Genomic DNA, 18,548 nt, shown 5'->3' on the forward strand with positions numbered 1-18,548 from the left:
ATGTCTTAGGTTTATATACAAAAAATGACTTTTGTCCCCTAGAGAGAGCTTCAGTAAAATAAAACTGTCCAAACATCAGATTTTATCTGGTTATTTATTTATACATTATTTTTGTGAATTTGTTTTTGTGTTAATATTTTAGAACTGATTACAGTAGTGCATGTTGTTACAGAGTGCTATTTGTTTTTTGTTTTTTTATTTTACAAAAGGGTCATATTGGCATATAAAGAGTTTATGAAACAATAACAGGGAGAAAAATCCTTGTGCTATGCAGTATAAACTGCCCGGGGCTTTAAAAGCGCCTTGTTTGACAGAAACCTGTACATTTCCCGTTGTTTCTGGCTGTATAATAAGCAGATTTTTGTGTCGTGCAGGATTAACTTAAAGACCAGTTACAAAAAAAATGTGTGGCTCGTGGCTCAAGCATTTATTAAAAGATACCAGAAATCCCCCCATGATGGGGAAAAATGCTGCTAACTAACAAAATAAAATGATATTCATCCCATTGTTGCACTGAGCTTCCTAGTTAATCATAATTCAGTGCTGCTGTTGTTAAAATGTATGCCTAAGTAATGGCTGAGAGGGCTAGATAAGATTTCCAATCATAGCCTGACGGTACCATGGGGAAGGGTACTCTAATTAAGGCAGAAGAAATAGCTGCTATGATTGTGGCCAGATGAGCTGGTCAGGCTTTGGTATTGTGAGGCTTTGTTTTTCTAGGTCCAGAGGCCAGAGGAGCATGTGTATCCCGCCATGCCAAAACTGACCCTCCCCAGAGCATCATCTTCATCAGCATCAGTCAGCAGGATGCTAAAATTCACAGCTGCTCCCCTGTCTTTGCCCGTCTTTCCTCCCTTCCCTGTAGAGGACATAGAACAACAGGGGGAGTGGCTACTGGCTAGGACGGCCTTGATTCATGAATGACAAAGAGGACAAAAGAGCGAGAGAGGAAGAAAATCAGGCAGGGTTTAATAGAGCCGATATCCTGATATCCTTGTAAATGCAGATGTGCGTTGCTCTTATTTTGCTGCAAAGGCACAAAAACGTCCGGCTGTGGGAAATAGTTTTGCCAGTCTCCCAACTGCAGTACAGGCCAGGTATTGGAGACGGTGATGCGTGGTCATTACGTGGAGATGGTTTGGTAGCAATTGATTTGTTTAGCTATTGATCCGGTTGTTTATTTCTACCCAGCCTCCACTGTTTTTCCTGTAAACTACCCCTCAGAGACCCTGGTCTTAAAATGAGATGTGGGGATGGTGCACACAACATTAGCTCCAGTGTGATGCCGGTGTCGACCTTCGGCGCTACATTCTTAGAATTCCTTGTGGGACGCACCTGCAGCGAGATGAGAGATTTTCCAGTTTTCTACACGCACACTGCAGTATGGCGTGTGTGACCTGTCTCCTGGTAACTGATGAGATCTTAAGTGCTGATGCTGCTGTTGTTCGCTTAGAAGCAAGATAAATAAATAAATAAATAAATAAATGCATTATAGAGGGAATGGATGTAGCGGGAGAAGAGCAAAATGCAGTCAACAAATACCCAGTGGGTGCAGATGTGACGCTGTGATGTGTGAAGATTTTGTGGGCTATTATAAGCGTGGTCCCTTTTTATTTTATCACCTTACAGCAGAGCTCTCCAGCGTTTCTGCAGCGTAGCTGTGAGGCGCTGCCGGCCCAGCCGTGCTCCTTTTTGCCCGCGCGAGGGGCTTTTATCGTTCACTTTACGTTTTTTTTCCCCCGTTTTATGTCCGCTCTTGCGTAATTGGTTTTCAGGCTCATCGCCTTGCAACAGCGATTTGTTCACAGTTCCGATGCAAGGTGTCTTGCGATAGCTGTGATGTTGCTGTCACTGCAATCTTGTTGCAGAGCAGGGTCCAAGTCTAGTTTCACCCTACATAATATGTGCAAACCCGTCTCAGACAAAACATTTCTGACATTTTGTAAAATTACCAGCATATTAAAGACTCTCTTCGGGCTACACCGTGAAGCAAGTGGCCGAGCCTGGACTGACGTGTGTGAGGCTTTTAGTGTCCCGTATGAACTTCTTTTTCCCATGCTATCATCATTTACTGGCACAGTAAATTTCACATTTTTGGGCAAAGTTCAAGCTTTTCTATGACGAAAGTTTCTCTCCAAGGAGCTGATCTTGTCAGAGGCTAGGCTGGAGTGTCTCGAATGTCCTGTGTGCATGCCAAGGGCCAATTTCATGGGAAGTATGCTGGGCTGCCTGCACAGGAAGCCCTAAGCCCTTCCTTCTTAAACCCCTCAAGCAATATCAGCCTGGTATATTCAGTGGCATTGACTGCTGCCTTCTCCTCTCTGAGAGGCTGTCTGCCTCCTCTGATGTAATGGAGGTTGTCTTCCCAAGGTATTGTCATGATTAATGCAGCTCTTCCCTCTTCGGTTGCAGGATCTCCGTGAGCTTTTGTCTCGTGTATTCCCTGGCTGTATATAGCTTTCTTCCATCCCCCAGCTCTTTCTCCAAACCTGCCATTATGTAAGTGTCGGAGGTTCAGGTAGTGTAGTGGCTAGAGCCCGAGGGCCCCTGCCATCTCATCTTGGCTACGCTTAGAGGGACATGACAAATTACTGCTCACACGCAATTGGGTAAAGTCACCAAGAAAGACACATCGGAGATGGAAATGGGGGGAAAGGAGAGCAAGAGAAGGAAGCTGTATAAAGTAATAGTGCTGCTTTTGGAAGGTCAAACACATGAAATATAGTAAAGTGCAAATCTTTTCATGCAAATGTCCGATTATTGGGTCAGAAAAAGGTCTGAAGTTGAGGACGAAAGCAGACGTGACTGTTCAGAACGCTCGAACCGAATCACTGTACGCTTCATAAAAGGCGCCATTGTTGGTTAATCGGATTATTTGAGTTGCCATATTTGGAATAAGAAGCAGGTTCAGAGTTGGTGTAAATGTTTGAAGTCATTGTTTCCCAAATGTAATCAAGTTATCTGAATTAAGTGAGTCAGAGCAAGAGGAATGTTCATGAGCTGGACTAAAGATCCTTACATAACAGCTCAAATTGGGCTAATGAGTCGCTTGTTTATTTTTCTTCTTCTCCTAAAAAAAATGACTCCCACAGTCTGGCCAGCCTGTGTGCTCTTCACAGGTGATCCCCACTGCTACCTTTGTACAGCACAGGGTGACGGATAATGGGCTCAGAGGGGGTCGGTAAGTCTGGGATATGCTTCACAGAGAGCATTGAAGGCATGTTCACAGCGCCTCGGCACAGGAGCCAGGTGACGGCACGTGATTTAAGATGGATTAATGGCAGGGAGTGGGACATATTACAGTGGTGCTACCTAGTGAAGTCATGTAGCAAGGCCACACATAAATCAAACGGGCAAAGTGACTTGGACAAGCTGATGGCTGAAATGCTGCTGCCTGTATAGTCCCAGTATCGACTTTTCCCTTGCTCCTCTCTTAAATCATGAAGTGCGGAATATAAATGGCCTAATTATTCCAGCAGAGAGTGAAATTAAAGACGTTCCTTTTTATTGCTTCTTCCTAGCAGATGGTGGTCTGATCTAGCGTCACCAAAGCACCCATACAAGTGTTTTTCCAAATTCCAGATACAAAGTCCTGACTGAATTTCTGTCGACACGACAGGTGGAGACGGCGCCTTTCATGATGCAGACAAAATACCGCAGCCCCGCCGCTGGGTGCCCGGGACGGCTCGTGGCCTTTGATTGTAAAATATTCTCTGTGTAAATGATAAACTCATTTTGAAGAAGATTTAAGATTAATTGTTTATACCCACGACATCCTTTGTCCCTGCTCCTTATGCTGCATCCAGTTTGAAGCATTCCCGTACTGTTATAGCGCACAGCCTTCAGGGCTGGTGAGACAAAGAGTCTCCACTGCTGCTGTCCCATTAAAAGCCTCTTTGGCAGGATGCTCAGCAGCAACCAGGCATCTCTGGACTACACAGGGATCTATAGATCTGATATGAGATAGAGCTGTGGTTTACAAGCGCTCCTGAACGCTACATCTGTTTTTAAAGAAAAACAACAACTCTAAATGGCTTAATTAAAATCCTTTGGTACCCTTGGACCACTTTAGCTTTCTTCCCCTAATTATCAACACCAGCCGCGACTCCCGGACAGCACGAAGCAGCTGAGAAGGAGAGTGAATCACACAATCCAGAGATACAAGCCACATGGGTGCACGAGGAGCTCCGCGGGGCACGTCGTCACCACAGGAAGACTTTGAACGGAGTTGAATTAGATGTCATTTTATTTTACCCCCGTTAAGCGTGAGAAGGGGGCGCTTATCCTTAGGGGATGTGTGGTTCACATGTTTGTATTGCCTCGAATCTTTAAATTAACATTGCCAGTCATGCACCAGCACGCTTTGCTCCTTTTGCAGCTTTTGCCATCTCTGCGGTTCCTCCCAGCGTATACCTGAATAAAAAGTCATGTGAAATTACAGATAAAAGCACTTAAGGACTACGAAATGTGTTATTATTAAGAATAGCACTCTGGATGTGTGTCTATGTAGCTCCCCTTTTCGATGTGCTCGAGCAGTCCCACTCAGTGCTCCCTCCTGAGGGAAGTAAGGCTATTACCGACTATGGAAAGACTGACAGGCAGCTGTTGTGCTCTGCTGCCCGTGGTCTGCCTGAGCTTTAGGTCCCCACGCAGTGCAGTATCACCCTGATTGTGCAGTATTTCCTTTAACTATAACTTACAGAACTGGCAGCATCATGTGAAATGTGCTTGAACAACGATGTCCTTCTTTGCGCTGCTAAAGCAAAGATCTGGAGATTCAGAAATAGTCTTTTTAATGTATTTTGGTTCTTTTGAGCTCATCATGACATTGAGGAGATAAAGAGAGTTAGAGGATGCTTTACAGGAGAACAAGTGAAGTGCTAGAATAGAACGTGTGTACGTATAGGTGCTTGAAAGTAAAAGATCTGAGAGTGAGAAAGATGCACTCTGCTGGCTCAGACGCGATTACTTCATCAGTGTGTCATGTTAGCTTAGAGCTGACACAGGAAGGATCAGGAGGAGGCTGCCAGAGTGGAACTGGAGCCGAGAGTCCCACCACCAGTCCTTAACTGGGGTTCGCTTCAGGTTCCCGAACGGGGGGTACCTAAAGGGGGTTTGTGGTAACACTGTAAAGACTTCAGCTGACGTGAAATAAAAAAGTGCGTCCCTGGTCTCTCCGTGGGCAGCTCTGGATCACCTCCAGTATAGCTGGTCCTGCTTTCTCCTGCATCTGCGGTGTGCTGGGAGGTTCCAGATTTATGGATTTTATAGATATTATTTATTATGTTTGTGGTTTTCAGATATTTTGCTACAAGTAACAAAAATAAATTAATAGTCAGATGTATTACGGTGTAACACATGGCCTTATTCGTTTATTAGGGACTATGGGGCTGGTGTTGATTTAACCTGATTGGCTCCTAAGGTTTCAAACTGTTGCTGTAGTTTCTCCTGAAACGCTCGTGGGACCATTTGTCCAAATGTGACCTTCAAAAACAAAAACATTTCCAAAATATCTCCACCTTCCTGGGCTCCACCGAACCCTGGAGTACTTTTCTGGGACCTTCTTAAGTGAGCTGAAAGCAGGTATATGCGTTTTAGTTCCCGCTGAATCATCCATGGCTGCCTGCATCGCTGCATCTATATATGGTCGGTCCTCAGTGGAAATGTTAGAGGCAGATAGTGGGATAAAGAGATGCGCTCTACGGTGAGTCAGGCTTGCAGGTATTAAGGAACTCGGTGGTGATGCAACAACAGAGACTCAGTTTCTATGGTCCATTGCACAGGTGTTACTGTGGCAACTGGAACTAGCTCGCCAACCAGCCGTGCTGCGTCATCTTATTTTCTCCCTTCCCTCCTTTTATCCCGGAGTGTTGAGCCCTTTCCCTCTTTCGCTCTCTTTGTCCAGCTTTGTATCTCTCGTGCCATTTGTCAGGAAAGCTTTTTTTTTTGGCACACTTGACATTCCCCCTCTGATCACACCTGACTGCTCTTTTTCTGCCACTTTCTTTCACCACATTCCCATGAGCACACTCTCTGCAGTCTAGTTTTAAGGTCTGTGCTAACCCCCCGCTGTCTGGATTTCCTCTCGTTGTAGGTTGACGTGGGAGTAGTTCACTTCACCCCCTTGGTTCAGCCCCAGATCCAGCAGCCCTTTCAGCTGGTGGAGAAAGTCGTCAGGAACGTTTTCCAATTCCGTAGGAAGCACTGCCATAAAGGAGTCGAGTAAGTACACGTTAACCTAATGAAGCTTGTAGGGCCTCGATCCACTCTTTCCCTCTTTTTACTTTTTAATCCATGCGTCATTCACATCAGTTATTCTCTCTCTACATTTTTCATGTCTGACGGCAACGTCTTCATCTCATCGTTAATTAGAGTGGCTTTATATATTTTTTATATTCACCATTCAGACAGCTTTTGAGTGTTTCTCTAACCAAATCTGAACATTCGAGTAACTTCAGAGCAGCTAGTAACAAAGCCAGACACCCACATGCGTGTGCCCATCGCCCCCGTGCCTGTTAGGGAAGTGTATGTAGGCCCGGATAACAAAAGAGCGCTGGCTGTTTGAAAGAGAGCAGCAATTATGAGTCACTGAGGTAGCATAGGAAAACGAGGAAGCATATTTTATGTAACTGCCGTGGGTCGGTGGCAGCAGCACCAAACTGGGGAGGCGGCACCAGCACTCGAGCACCTAAAAAGCATCTGCAGATTGTGTGGAGCTGGCTGTCACTCGCTAACCTGCAGCGAACGAGTCCGCAGCAACATCTGAGGCAGGGACAGCTTTCAGGGTGGGAGACGGCAAAATAAATAAAAATTAGCAATTGAAATCACAGCTGCTCTGTTTCTGATTTAGAAACTTTGTGTGAGTTTAATGGCAGCCCTGGACTATGCAGTGTGGCTGTGGAGTAAATTAACAATTCATGAGGACTTTGTGTGATTTCAATTAACTTCACCGATCTGAAATAATTGCTGAGGGATAATTTCTTTCTGTTTGAACTTTCTGATGCCATTAAACTTGCATGATCGTTAAGATATCAAAGCGGACTAAGCGCAGGAATCTGTACTCTCGTGTCGTCGCTTTTTCCCCACAGGAAGTTGTTCCCTGAGGCGCGTCGTGTTGAACTGACACAGGAGATGATGCAGCAGGCCGACGTGGACCCCATCCTGCGCCCCACAGAACTCACCATACCCCAGTTCAGGGCGTTAGCAGATGCCTACGCTCGTCTCTGCGCTCACGAGCCCGCTCTTCTCACCTACGAGTTCAGAGAGGAGCTCAGGCTGAAGCACGTTGCCAGAAAAAGCAACACGGCATCATCGCCTACACTTACGGACGCACCGAGCGGCGTGGCAGAGTCCTCTGCAACCCCGCTGAAAAAATAAAAAGCATGGACACCAAGAGAAGGGGACTAATAGCTTCTGTTAGCACAGGGAGACAACAGTCTGCTCTTAGCTGTGACATTTCCACCTGGCATAACCATGCATTTTTAAAGCATTTCCCCTGCACACACACGGCAATTTGGTATACAGGAAATACTGGGACTCACACACAGGATCCACACAGGCTTTGGCTCAGCCCCTTAACCATTTCCTGGGATCCAACAGCTACCAGCAAGTCACGTGTTTTAGGGAGGATGAAGAAAGGCGGCTAGTTCGTTCCCCACAGAAGCTTTTTAAGAGAAAGCATCTCTTTATGTCCCAGTTCTTACTTCTTATCCATCTCACATAACACCTCATCCTGTGGGACTGAAAGAAACAGTGTTTTCAGGGTGATTTAGACAAGGAGAACATGGCAGCTCCATATTCAGGCCACTTTTATTCCTTCCAGTGTGTATTGCTCAGTCTCTGGGGAGACGGCGCTTTAAGGGACAAAGAGTGCTGTGAATTTGTCAGCTCAAGAAAGACTCGTCATGCAAAAGGAAGATGGCTGCAATTAAAATATTTTTTTGTTCAAAACTTTTTGTGTTGCGTTCTGGGGGCTAATGGTGGGGTAAGATGTGCTTGTAGTATAACTGGAAAATGAGGCAAAATAATAAAATCTTACAAGTGACTGTTGTTTGTTTAATCAGAAGTATGAATAAATAGCAGCGTGTGCAGTGTTTCTCGGTGAAAGCATTGTAGTTTTAAATATTCCTCTATGAGCAGACTGTCACCAGCAGAACATGGCAGCGCTGCTTCCTGCCAGTATGGCAGATGGCGTGCTAGGGCTGAGTAGTTGCCAGAGTTAGAATTCACTCAGTTCTGATGATAGGTGGGTGATAATCGACAGCCACAATCAACAATCCGCATGACGTGCAGGAGTGATGTGATGCGCGCCGTTCAGTCTGCTCAGTCACCCCAAAATAAACTGCTCTTACGATAAGCTTTTATTTTGGTAGATGACGGCGTGTGGAGGAGGACTGAAGGGTGAGGAATTGCATCACGCAGAGGAGGAAGATAATTAGCCACTAACAAGATGCAAGGCTGCGGTCGTAGAGGCATTTGTTTGGTTTGTCTGATACCTTTGAGCATTAGTGTACGCATCATATCTCAAAGTCAATTATACTCTGAATAATGTACAGAAGCGGCCAATCAGGCACCGTGTCCACCACAGCTGTGTGAAGACCGTCATCCCGCAGCTACAGGTGAGTGAAAACTTGATGAGCTGGTCAGGAAAGTCACCTGTTATATTTTTGGATCAAAAATTTAGTTTCATTTGGTCTTTAATTAGTACACAGCGTCAGCATGGCTGCAGTAAACTTAGTACTGCAACATCATGCTACAGTAAAAGTAGATAAATATTTATCTAAAAAGAAATTATGTAATTTCTGCATCCAGCTTATCAAAGTTCTTAAAATGTGTATATTATTCATTTTTAAATGTGGGGCTGGCTGAGCTCGTGTTGGGCACCTGTATGAGTTATGATCATAAACTCGATGGTTTTGTTTTTGGACAGTGTCTGTAGTGCTGTTACTGTTACATCATCACAGTGTGATTAAAGTTCAGACTTTCAGCTTTAATTCAACGGGTCTAACAAACATTTTGCATGAATTGCATGCTTTTTTGTTTTTCCAGAGGCTCAAAACCTATTTGACAAACAGGATTATTGTAATAATTCTACATATAAGGATTGTTTTTAATACTAAGTAATTCCTGCCTGAAGTTCAGCTGCTTTTCCTTCTGGAGATGTCCTGCAGTCGCCTTCAGGTGCTTGTTTGTGGGTTGAGATCAGGTGATGCTGAAGAATATCTCATTTCTATGGCTGTATCCCAATTCAGGGTCTGCAGCCTTAAAGTACGCATTTCAAGGCCGATTACGTCACAGCGGCGCGCCGAAGGCTGTCCCAATTCAAAGGCTGCTCGAAATGCGGCCCTCAAATGCGTCCTTCATTTCCCTGAATTTTAAGGCTGTGGCAGTGTAGACTTCGTGGCCCAACATATCCCAGAATGCATAGCGCGGCGATGGGTGTGGATAAATTTGCACAAAAAAAGGGCGGATGAGGGGCGCCCGAAGAGTAAACTTTAAGTACTGAATATTATGTCACTTATTTATGTGCAAATGTTTAATAACGAAGAACATTAAAACATTACTGTTGGCCACATGTCGGCAAAGTTATGTGACATTAGTGACGTTTGTACGAACTTGGTTTTAAAGCCTTTACTTTAAAATGTACGCCGTAGAGAATGATCAAAGGTCATGTAGAAACAAACAAATGAACAAAAGAGTTTCTCCTTCATTTCTGTCAGAGCTATGACACGTTTCCAGCTGTTAGTATCATGGTTGCTAGGCAAACTGGGCAGCGCAAAGGAGGCTTTTTTTAAAAAAATTTTTTACTTTATTGACAAACAGTGTCAGCGCAACGGAGGCTAGACTGTCCCATTACACAAGCCTCGCACTTCCGGCCTTAGCGGTCTTTGAGTACGCGGCCCTTGAGGATTGTTGAGGCTGCGTACTTTAAGGCTGCAGACCCTGAATTGGGATACAGCCTAAGTACTGAGAAAATCTTGAGTTGCTTTTGTGGTTTTCTTTGGCTCATTATGCACGTGCACTGTGAAGCTCTGTCTGGTCAGTTGTGCAGCAAGTTCCTCTTGTAGACTCAATACGCTTCCTGCAGAGTGTTTTTGTCTTGGTTAGATGTTGTAAAGTTGTTCTTATTAATCATGGAAATAATTCTGTCATCATGCACTTTAGCTCCCTACTGTGCTCTCTGCGCTCTTTTGGTGTCGCAGTCATTGTTTCTAAGATTTAGTTTTCTCTTCAGCTTAGTGTTGTCATTTCGAGAGCTCCAATGAAAGCTGCTTAAAAAAGTTTAGCACCAGTCAGCTGCAGATCTTTTATCTTCTTTTGTCATGAAATAACAAATGAACTTCTCTCACCAGGTGTAGTATTTGTAGCATGCAGTATTTGTGTTGAACTCCTTGACTTTAAAGCAGAAAGTCTGCACTTGGGTTACACTGATGTACAGAGGCTAACTGGAGTGTGAGTCTATTTTCCACTGATAGTAATGTACATTAAAGTAGTAATGACACCATTAATAATAATAATAATAATAATAATAATAATAATAATGGATTGCATTTATATAGCGCTTTTCAAGTCACCCAAAGCGCTTTACAATGCCACTATTCATTCACTCTCACATTCACACACTGGTGGAGGCGAGCTACAGTTGTAGCCACAGCTGCCCTGGGGCAGACTGACAGAAGCGAGGCTGCCATATCGCGCCATCGGCCCCTCTGGCCAACACCAGTAGGCGATAGGGTAAAGTGTCTTGCCCAAGGACACAACGACCAGGACAGAGAGCCCGGGGACCGGCGACCTTCCAGTTACAGATACGCTTCCCAACCCCCTGAGCCACGGTCACTGACAAAGTCCTGCGTTTGAAATTTTTCACTTCAGTAAAAGTGCAGAAGTGTTAAGCAGGCACGTGCAGAAGGGGGGGGGGCTTGAGCACCCGCCCCTTTCCTGATGTGTGCCCAAAGTGCCCTTTTGTTGAGGCAACTTTAAAAATATATATATTTATAAAAAAAATTTATGTGTGTGGGCGTGCGGAGTCCTGTCTGTGCCCCTCAACAATAATGTATACTATTAGTCACAGTTTTGCTAAATAAAAGGATCTGGCTTGCATCAGTCACATGATCACTATTAACCAATGATCGCCCTTGACGGCAGAACGCGCTGGTTACGAGCCGGGAACGAGCTCACAAAGAGCACGCGCATTTTTTGCGGTCCGGAGCTGTAGGAGAAACACAAATTACCTCAGAGACGCAGACTTACTATATTTCTTCCATACAGACTGATGCGACAAAACCAGTAAGTAGGTGTACAGCGTACACTGTAGTGTATAGCACACAGGAGCAGAGGCGGAGCCAGACATTTGAAACACCCGGGGCTTAGCCCTAAAGGGTAGTATGCATGTGGTATTTTTTTTTTTTTTTTTTGGGGGGGGGGGGTTAGAAATGACTGAAAGATTAATAGGCTCTGTTTTGAGTTTTGTTCAAAAAAGAATGACTTCATATAGGGAAAAATATATATCACATGTGCAGGACATCTTAAACTAGTTTTTTAATTAAGCAGCAAGGCAGAACAAAGTCGGGGCTGCATCAAGACACGTGGACTAAACCCCAATTCAACCAGGCAGAACTGATCCTGAATTAAAACAGGACTACAACAGTTCAAAATCAGGACTACTGAGGACTTAACCAAGACAGAACCAGAATCAGAACTAGATGATAGTAGCACTAAAAATCATCATATACCTGCACTACACTTATTTTTTTAATTCTACCAAAGTACAATATTTAGATTGAGAAAACTTTATATAATTATTTATCCTTGTTGTGCAAACAAGCCTGCATAACTTAATAAATATAGAATTTGAAAAATAGCAAACCTAAAAAGAAACACTAGGTACGAGATACATGAGGACCTATGATACGGTGATACTTTTGGCAAATGACCATTTGACTAACATGTGTGTCTCACCTGCTCTTGTTCATCTCTGTTCTGTCCTCATTCTCCATCTCCCTCTCTGTTCCTCTCTCTCCCTCTTTGTGCTGACAATCATCAAATATACAGTTGAAACCACATATTTATGTACTGTTCAGATCAAAACACAAACACTTTTTAATTGTAACATCAAATCGGACTAAATGTTTATTTTTTTAGATTGATAAATATAAAAAACATATTTGTTAACTTTAAGAGTAAAGAGAGAAACTATCTGTATTTCTTAATTGCAAATGGCACCAAATTGTATTCAAACTGAGCCACACTTATGGAGCTCCACAGTTCTTTTCCTGGTGTTTTGGTTGACATCTCTTGATTTTCCCATTTCAAAAAAACAGGCTCTGTGTTTTGCCTTATATGCATCCACAGCTGTGCCACCAGTTTACTCACATGGACTCTACTAACCTATCAGAAGCTTCTTCAGCTCAGAATGGAATCGTCTGGAGTTTCTTACTAATTAACAATAAACTTAATGTATATGTACTCCTAAATTTGATCAAAGTGATACAAAATAGACAGCTCTGTCTCTCTTTATTCTGACATTTAACTAATTCAAAAGATATTTCAATATTTATCTAAAACAAAAGTTTAATCTAAATTGATGTTGTACAGTAAAAATGTTTTATGTTTTCTCCCTAAAGTGTATGTAAATATCTGGTTACAAATGTAAATATCCTGCTGTGTACTGAAATCCCTCTTGTTTTGCATAGAAATATACTGAACAACATACAAAGCATAATATATAAAATAACATTTACCTGAGTTTTTTCTTTGAAAGAAGCCTCTAATGTCCATTCTTATATTTCAGTACATAACTGAAACCGATTTAGTCGGGGAGGGTAAGAACTGAAAATATGAAATAAACACACGTAAGCTAAGACTCTAAAAAAATAGCATTTGTTCGGCTTTTCATTTCGCCATTTGTTGATTCACTTGAAGAGCGAGTAACGTAATATGGGTCAAGTGATCAGTTTGATATCAATCTTTCGTGATGCACCGTCATATTTACATTATTTGTACGGTACGAATGATTTTCTTTGGTAACTGGTCAAACTTAAGCTCTCCTTAGTATGCCTGGCTCCGTCTCTCCAACAGCGCACACAGGCAGCAGCTGCCCCGCCCCCTCGCTCAGTCACTTAGTGCCTGAGCTCGGATCATACCAATATCAGGGGGGATTCACGCACAGTCGTAAATTCCCACAGTGTGCACTATGTGCTTCGAATATTGTGTGTACTTTTTGTTTTATACAGTTGTCAGCCAGGCATCTAACTATGAAAAAATTACACTCCAAAAGACCCCGGGATTCTGACAAAACAACCCGGGCTTAAGCCCAGTAAGCCACCCCCACGCTCCGCCCCTGCACAGGAGTATTGGCTTATTATGTACACGTTGGTAAGTTGTCTTGTGGCAACTGACGAACAGAAAGAAATGAGCGTGCTGTGTGTGCAACAACAAACATTAACTGACCTGTTATTAACTGCACAGGTAGTGCTGGTCATAGCTGCTAGCTCACTGTGTAAGGCTGTCATGGGTCTGTAGCTCTGTCACCGTTTTAGGGAACATGTTTAGTTTTAAAGCAAGTTTCCGGGCTTTTCCTGCCTTTCTGGAGGGATTATATTTCACTAAAAAACGATCTAATATGCATGTCCACATAATTATGCATTATTATAATATTTTAAAAAAAACACATGCTGTATTTTAAAGAACATACATTAAGAAACAGATTATATTAGATTTATATTCTAAATAAGACAAAATTTGGATTTTACAGCAGTAAAATTATTGTATCTGTTTAAAAATGTAAAAAGCTTCCCCCTGCACAGAGTGGATAGTGAAACAAATAGAATCATCATAATGACATTATTTCATATTTATTACTTCCCCCTCCTCATTGCTTTATTATTGTAGCTCTAGTAATAAATAATAATGTAAGGATTCTGGATCAGCACCATGATGCCCATAGTATATACAGTATTCTGAAGAAGGTCTAAAATGTCACTGTGTGTGCGTGCATGTGTTTGTTTTATGTATATGGATTATTTTAAATTATTACTCATGATATAACATTGTGCAGACATGGCTGGTAAGGACATGAGGAGGAAACAGTAGGAGCTGTGTGAGGCTACCAAAGGCAGTGCTATAACATTTTTCTGTCATCATTTAATTTTAGATTAAGTGCAAGAGTTGTTAGGTGTGGATAATTAGATTATAGTTTATTGCAATAGCAAGTTGTGCCTTGTTCTCAGATGGACAGCAAGTGGAGAGTGAAATATGAAATGATGGGATGGAAGGAAGAAGAGAAGCAAAGAGTGATTCACAGGCAGAGCCTAAATTATTTCTCACAGTTTTTTATTGCCTTATGGTTCCAAGCGCTGTCACCAATCTTTGCATTTTGTTATTCTCTCATGACACTTGTTGAATCAGCTACCATCTCTCCTATGGACTTTTTAATGTCTACAGTCTCAGATCAGCACAACCCTGCCCTCCAGCACCATCAGCAGCAGGAGCAGCAGAAACCCCTCAACAGCAACATTGTACCCATCAGGTAAAACATAGGCTACGTTTGCTTTGCCTTGTCGCCACCTCACAACAGTGATATAGTATGATGCGATCCCATATTAGATTCTTGATGAATGTGTGTTGTTGTTATTCAGCCTGGTTCAATGTGCCCCTTTTTAACTTAAAGGTCTCTGCACGGCCCTGGTGTTAAGAGTGAAATATTAGAGCAGAGTCATGTTCCGCTATCAGTGTTACAACAGATGCATTAATAACTTCAAATTACAGCAGCTTGAGGCGGGGTCACTTTAAATGCTGTCTATTTGGCCATTTTACTTGAGTAATTCAAAAAGAAATGTATTTAATAAACTGACTGTAGTGTAGTTTAACATAACTTCACAATATTTCTACCATTGTTGGAGTACAGTCTTCTTACCTCATTATTAAGGAGGTCTCTGCAGGATATTTGACATTAGTCATTCATGACGTTATTTTGGTCCACAGTCATTTTTAGCACGCTTTCTAAGCCGTTTAAGAGCCTCTCCTAAATCACGCCCAACCAGAACCGTACACCTTGTATCCTTGTTGCTCCATCAGCCACTGAACCAGCCTCATGACGTATTCATGCCATGGTGATTTGTCACCTACTGTAAATTCCAGTAACTCTTAGGTAATAAAAGAGCACAGCAGGTTTCCTGTTACTCTAGCACCGTTGTCCGTGCACAGTTACTTGAATGATCGGCTGTGCGCTGTATCATTAAAAACTCTCAGTGAAACTCTGCAATGGCCAAAGTGCTAGAAGAGTCTTGCAGCGTCCTTTTTTCCCCTGGTGCTGTTAAAGCAACAGTATGGAACTTTTAAGCAGGAAATGTCAGATTGCTTCACCTCATATTTTCTTGCTGGACCTGTTCTGGTGTGACCAATAACCTTTTATTGTGTCTAATATCGGCCAACTCCAGCTAGAGTTTTGCATTTTAAGTCGGTTCAGAGTTTAACACCTTCAGTGTGAAATATTTTCACATCATTATCACTTAGAGGCTTGGTGGCTGTTACACAGCAGGCTTTCCGTCTGCTTTAAGCTGCTGGATTTAATTCCACATTCTCCTCTTGTTTGGCAAATGTCTCAAAAATGAAGGATCTGTCGAGCTATGCATTTAGGGCTACGTGGGGGAAATTAACAAGACGAATGAATTGTGCTTTCGGTGATGCTAAATAATGAGCAAACAAATATTTTCCCATCACGGAGATTAATTGTCGGTGTGCGTGAAGCCTTTTGCCAAGTCTTTCTTCGTGTAGCCGTGGCCCACTTCTGTCAAGTAATTATGTATTCTGAGGAGACACCGTATGCTTCCAACGTCAGGATCATATGACAGCTAATCGGGGACCGTCCATCAAGCCCAGCCCTGGGACTGAGCCTAAGATGAGACGCTTACCTGTCAATGAAACATAAAGGACATGCAAAACTGAAGTGGCACGCTTTGAAGGGCAGCCTGGAAACACTTTCCCAGATGGTTTTCACAGATATACTTTTATTTATAAAACAGTTCCATCAGAATGGAGCATTCACATTCATTGGTATGCTAGCATTAAAGGCATGGTAGAGTTCAGCTGAAAGGGTAAAGCATGTAGTGGTTTGCCTTTTTTTAGTACAAACATGTACTTAATGTAATGGCAAACGCTCTTTACAAAAATATCAACTGTGTTACTGCAAGATCCTGTTTCGTTTCTGTACAGTGTCAAGTATGTATGAGTATACATAAACGTATCAAAGATAGAAAAGATTATATATACAGGATACATACAAACATTAAAATCATCGGGTTTTAAACATTATTGCAGTTTAAATCTGTCATCTGAGTAAAAACATGGACATCCCAATGCAAGAAATTACAATCTGGAGCGAAACACAACCAAATCCAGTAGCTGCATTTAAAAATGAAGTGATTAACTCTCAAACTGTTCTCTCTCATTTAAGAGTCGACCGAATCTGTAGCCTCGAGTTCAAGCCTTAACCCAAAGAGGATAAAATAAACATAATGAAACCCAGAAATAAATTAAAAACAGCAGTAATAACAATACAACCTGTACAGATATTTCAAATATGTAGGCAAACAGTGTACTCTTAGTGCACAAAATACAGCAAAAAAAGGCGTAGTTGATGCCTCCTGTTCTCAGGAAGTCTCACTTGACCGTTGCAGCTCTGTGGGTGCGTCTGTGATCACCTTTTTCTTCTTCAGTGCCTCCTTTCATATTTGTACTAAAGTGAAATTCGTACAACGTTCGGTGTATTAATCGTTTTCTTTTGGTTTCACAGAATCGATACAAAAGCCTGTTGCCTGGCAAGCTTTGCCGAATTACCAGTGTCTGCCTGAGAAACTCAACTCAGCGTCCTGTGGATTTCACCGCCTCTCAACGTTTGGGAGTGACAGACGAGGACATTCTTCGTGAAAAAGGTCAAGAACCGAATAAAAACTGCCAATCAGCAGCAGCTGCGGGGCAAACTTGAATGGAACGCGTCGCACTGATGGTTTGTGGGGAGGAGGCAGAGCCCAGAGAGCTGAGGACGATGCAGACACACATCAGTGCTTGGCAGATTCATTGTAGTCATCATCACTGCGCTTTGCCTCTCTAGGGGAAGAAAGCCACAGTCCCAGCCGACGAGCTGCCATCAGAACACGTCGTTTGCATCTAACCTTGTGTGGGCGAGTGTGAGACTTAAATCTGTAAGGCATTGAAGTTCATGCACAGCTTCGCAGTCATCGCCTCGGTGGCCACTAAAGTAGCCCAGGTACTGTATGCCCCGTCTATGCTGACACCTGAGACGAGGCGCCGGTGGCACCGCTCTCAGCTGGGTCATAGAAACAGTCTTCGTTCACTACTGAGGTCAGACTCTGGACGCTGAACTCTCTCTCCAGCAACGTGTTGAGGTCCACGGCTCCACACGGCAGCGCTGCATCCGTCTGGCTGTCCAGTGACCTGCTCTGCTCCTTCATCTTCAACAGGGCTCCCGGGCTCCTCCTGAAACTGCACGGTTTCCTCTTAACGGCGGTGAAGTGGCCTCGCACTAGTTTGGGTTGCATCTCCGGGGTGTCGCCAACACCCTCGGGCTGAACGCGGGGGGCCGGTGCACCTTCTGATGCAGAATCCTCCGACAGTTTAAGTTGGAGAAACTGAGCTTCAATTGCACTAGTTGGGGAGCTGCTGTCTCCGCTGTCCCTCCTCGTCCCCCCCTCGCTAAAGCCGTCGTCGTCCTCGTCGCTCAAAATGTCAGACTCTTTCACAGAGGTGGAGCGGGGTTGAGAGTTGGAGCAGTGTGTCTGAGACCAGTTCTGCTGGACTGGAAAGATGGGCGAGTCGGAGGACACGCGGGCTGGAGGAGCCCCGGACAAACTGTAGGTTCCACTGCTCAGGCTTCCCTCGTCAGAGTCTGGCCCGAGCTTCGGAGCCTCGCCCTGGGTGGAGAGCTCTGCAGGCGGCTGCTTGCACAACCAGGAAGCTCTGGAGGAACCTAGAAACAAAGGTGGGGATGGAAATTCCACTGTTATCTGAGCTGAACACTTGCAGCATAAGCAGCCGAGTGCCAGCCGAGCGTTAGGCGGCCAAATGACTTCAAATTCCAATCGACAAGAATTATTTTTATAAAGAGATGTTTTTACAGGAAACCTTCCCAGGAAGACGTGCCTGGTACTAAAAATGAGTGTGGAGTGTTTCATACAACCTAAACTGGATGAAAGATCTCCATAAGAACGCTTCAGAAACCCACCTAGCCTGGCGGAGGAAGGCAGGGTGCTCCTCAGAGGAGCCAGGTGCTCCTTACAGCTCCTCTCCAGCGTGCCCTCGCCCTTCATGTTCCTCCTCACGTTCTCCCTGAGGATGGAGCGGATCACCTTGATGATGCTGACCTTGCTCTCAGGCACACTGAGAAGAAACCAGAGGTATCGCAGTAACGTGAGAACGGGGCATGCTCAGTTTGATTTCACAAGCTAAATATAGATTAAGATTTGCGAAGGGTTCGTTGTGTCCCCGGCGAAATTACTGATGTAATTTATTAGGACTGATCCCGATTTCAT

General features: G+C 43.6%; 2 protein-coding genes across 7 annotated transcripts in view; one reads left to right on the top strand and one right to left on the bottom strand.

Annotated features, from left to right (window-relative positions):
- tfb1m (transcription factor B1, mitochondrial) overlaps positions 1-18,548 on the top strand; it is a 38,787-nt gene that overhangs the window by 16,013 nt on the left and 4,226 nt on the right. The window contains exons 7-11 of one of the 3 annotated variants that reach the window (XM_076877740.1): positions 6,095-6,222; positions 7,089-8,618; positions 14,443-14,527; positions 16,793-16,870; positions 16,932-18,413. In XM_076877740.1, coding sequence (XP_076733855.1) covers positions 6,095-6,222; positions 7,089-7,377 — 417 coding nt within the window. In that variant the 3' untranslated portion in view covers positions 7,378-8,618; positions 14,443-14,527; positions 16,793-16,870; positions 16,932-18,413. Of the gene's footprint in view, positions 1-6,094; positions 6,223-7,088; positions 8,619-14,406; positions 14,528-16,792; positions 18,414-18,548 lie in introns of all 3 variants that reach the window. The other 2 variants (XM_076877739.1, XM_004566516.2) reach the window with 2 other exon arrangements.
- Positions 15,988-18,548, bottom strand: part of tiam2a (TIAM Rac1 associated GEF 2a) — a 60,831-nt gene continuing 58,270 nt past the window's right edge. For all 4 annotated transcript variants that reach the window (XM_014410608.3, XM_076877735.1, XM_076877734.1 and 1 more), the window contains 2 exons: positions 18,242-18,396; positions 15,988-17,986 (listed from right to left, as the gene is read on the bottom strand). In XM_014410608.3, the coding sequence (XP_014266094.2) occupies positions 17,283-17,986; positions 18,242-18,396 (859 nt within the window). In that variant the 3' untranslated portion in view covers positions 15,988-17,282. The remainder of the gene's footprint in view (positions 17,987-18,241; positions 18,397-18,548) is intronic.

The sequence above is a fragment of the Maylandia zebra genome, linkage group LG19 (genome assembly GCF_041146795.1).
Source record: "Maylandia zebra isolate NMK-2024a linkage group LG19, Mzebra_GT3a, whole genome shotgun sequence".
Classification (NCBI taxonomy): Eukaryota; Metazoa; Chordata; class Actinopteri; order Cichliformes; family Cichlidae; genus Maylandia; species Maylandia zebra.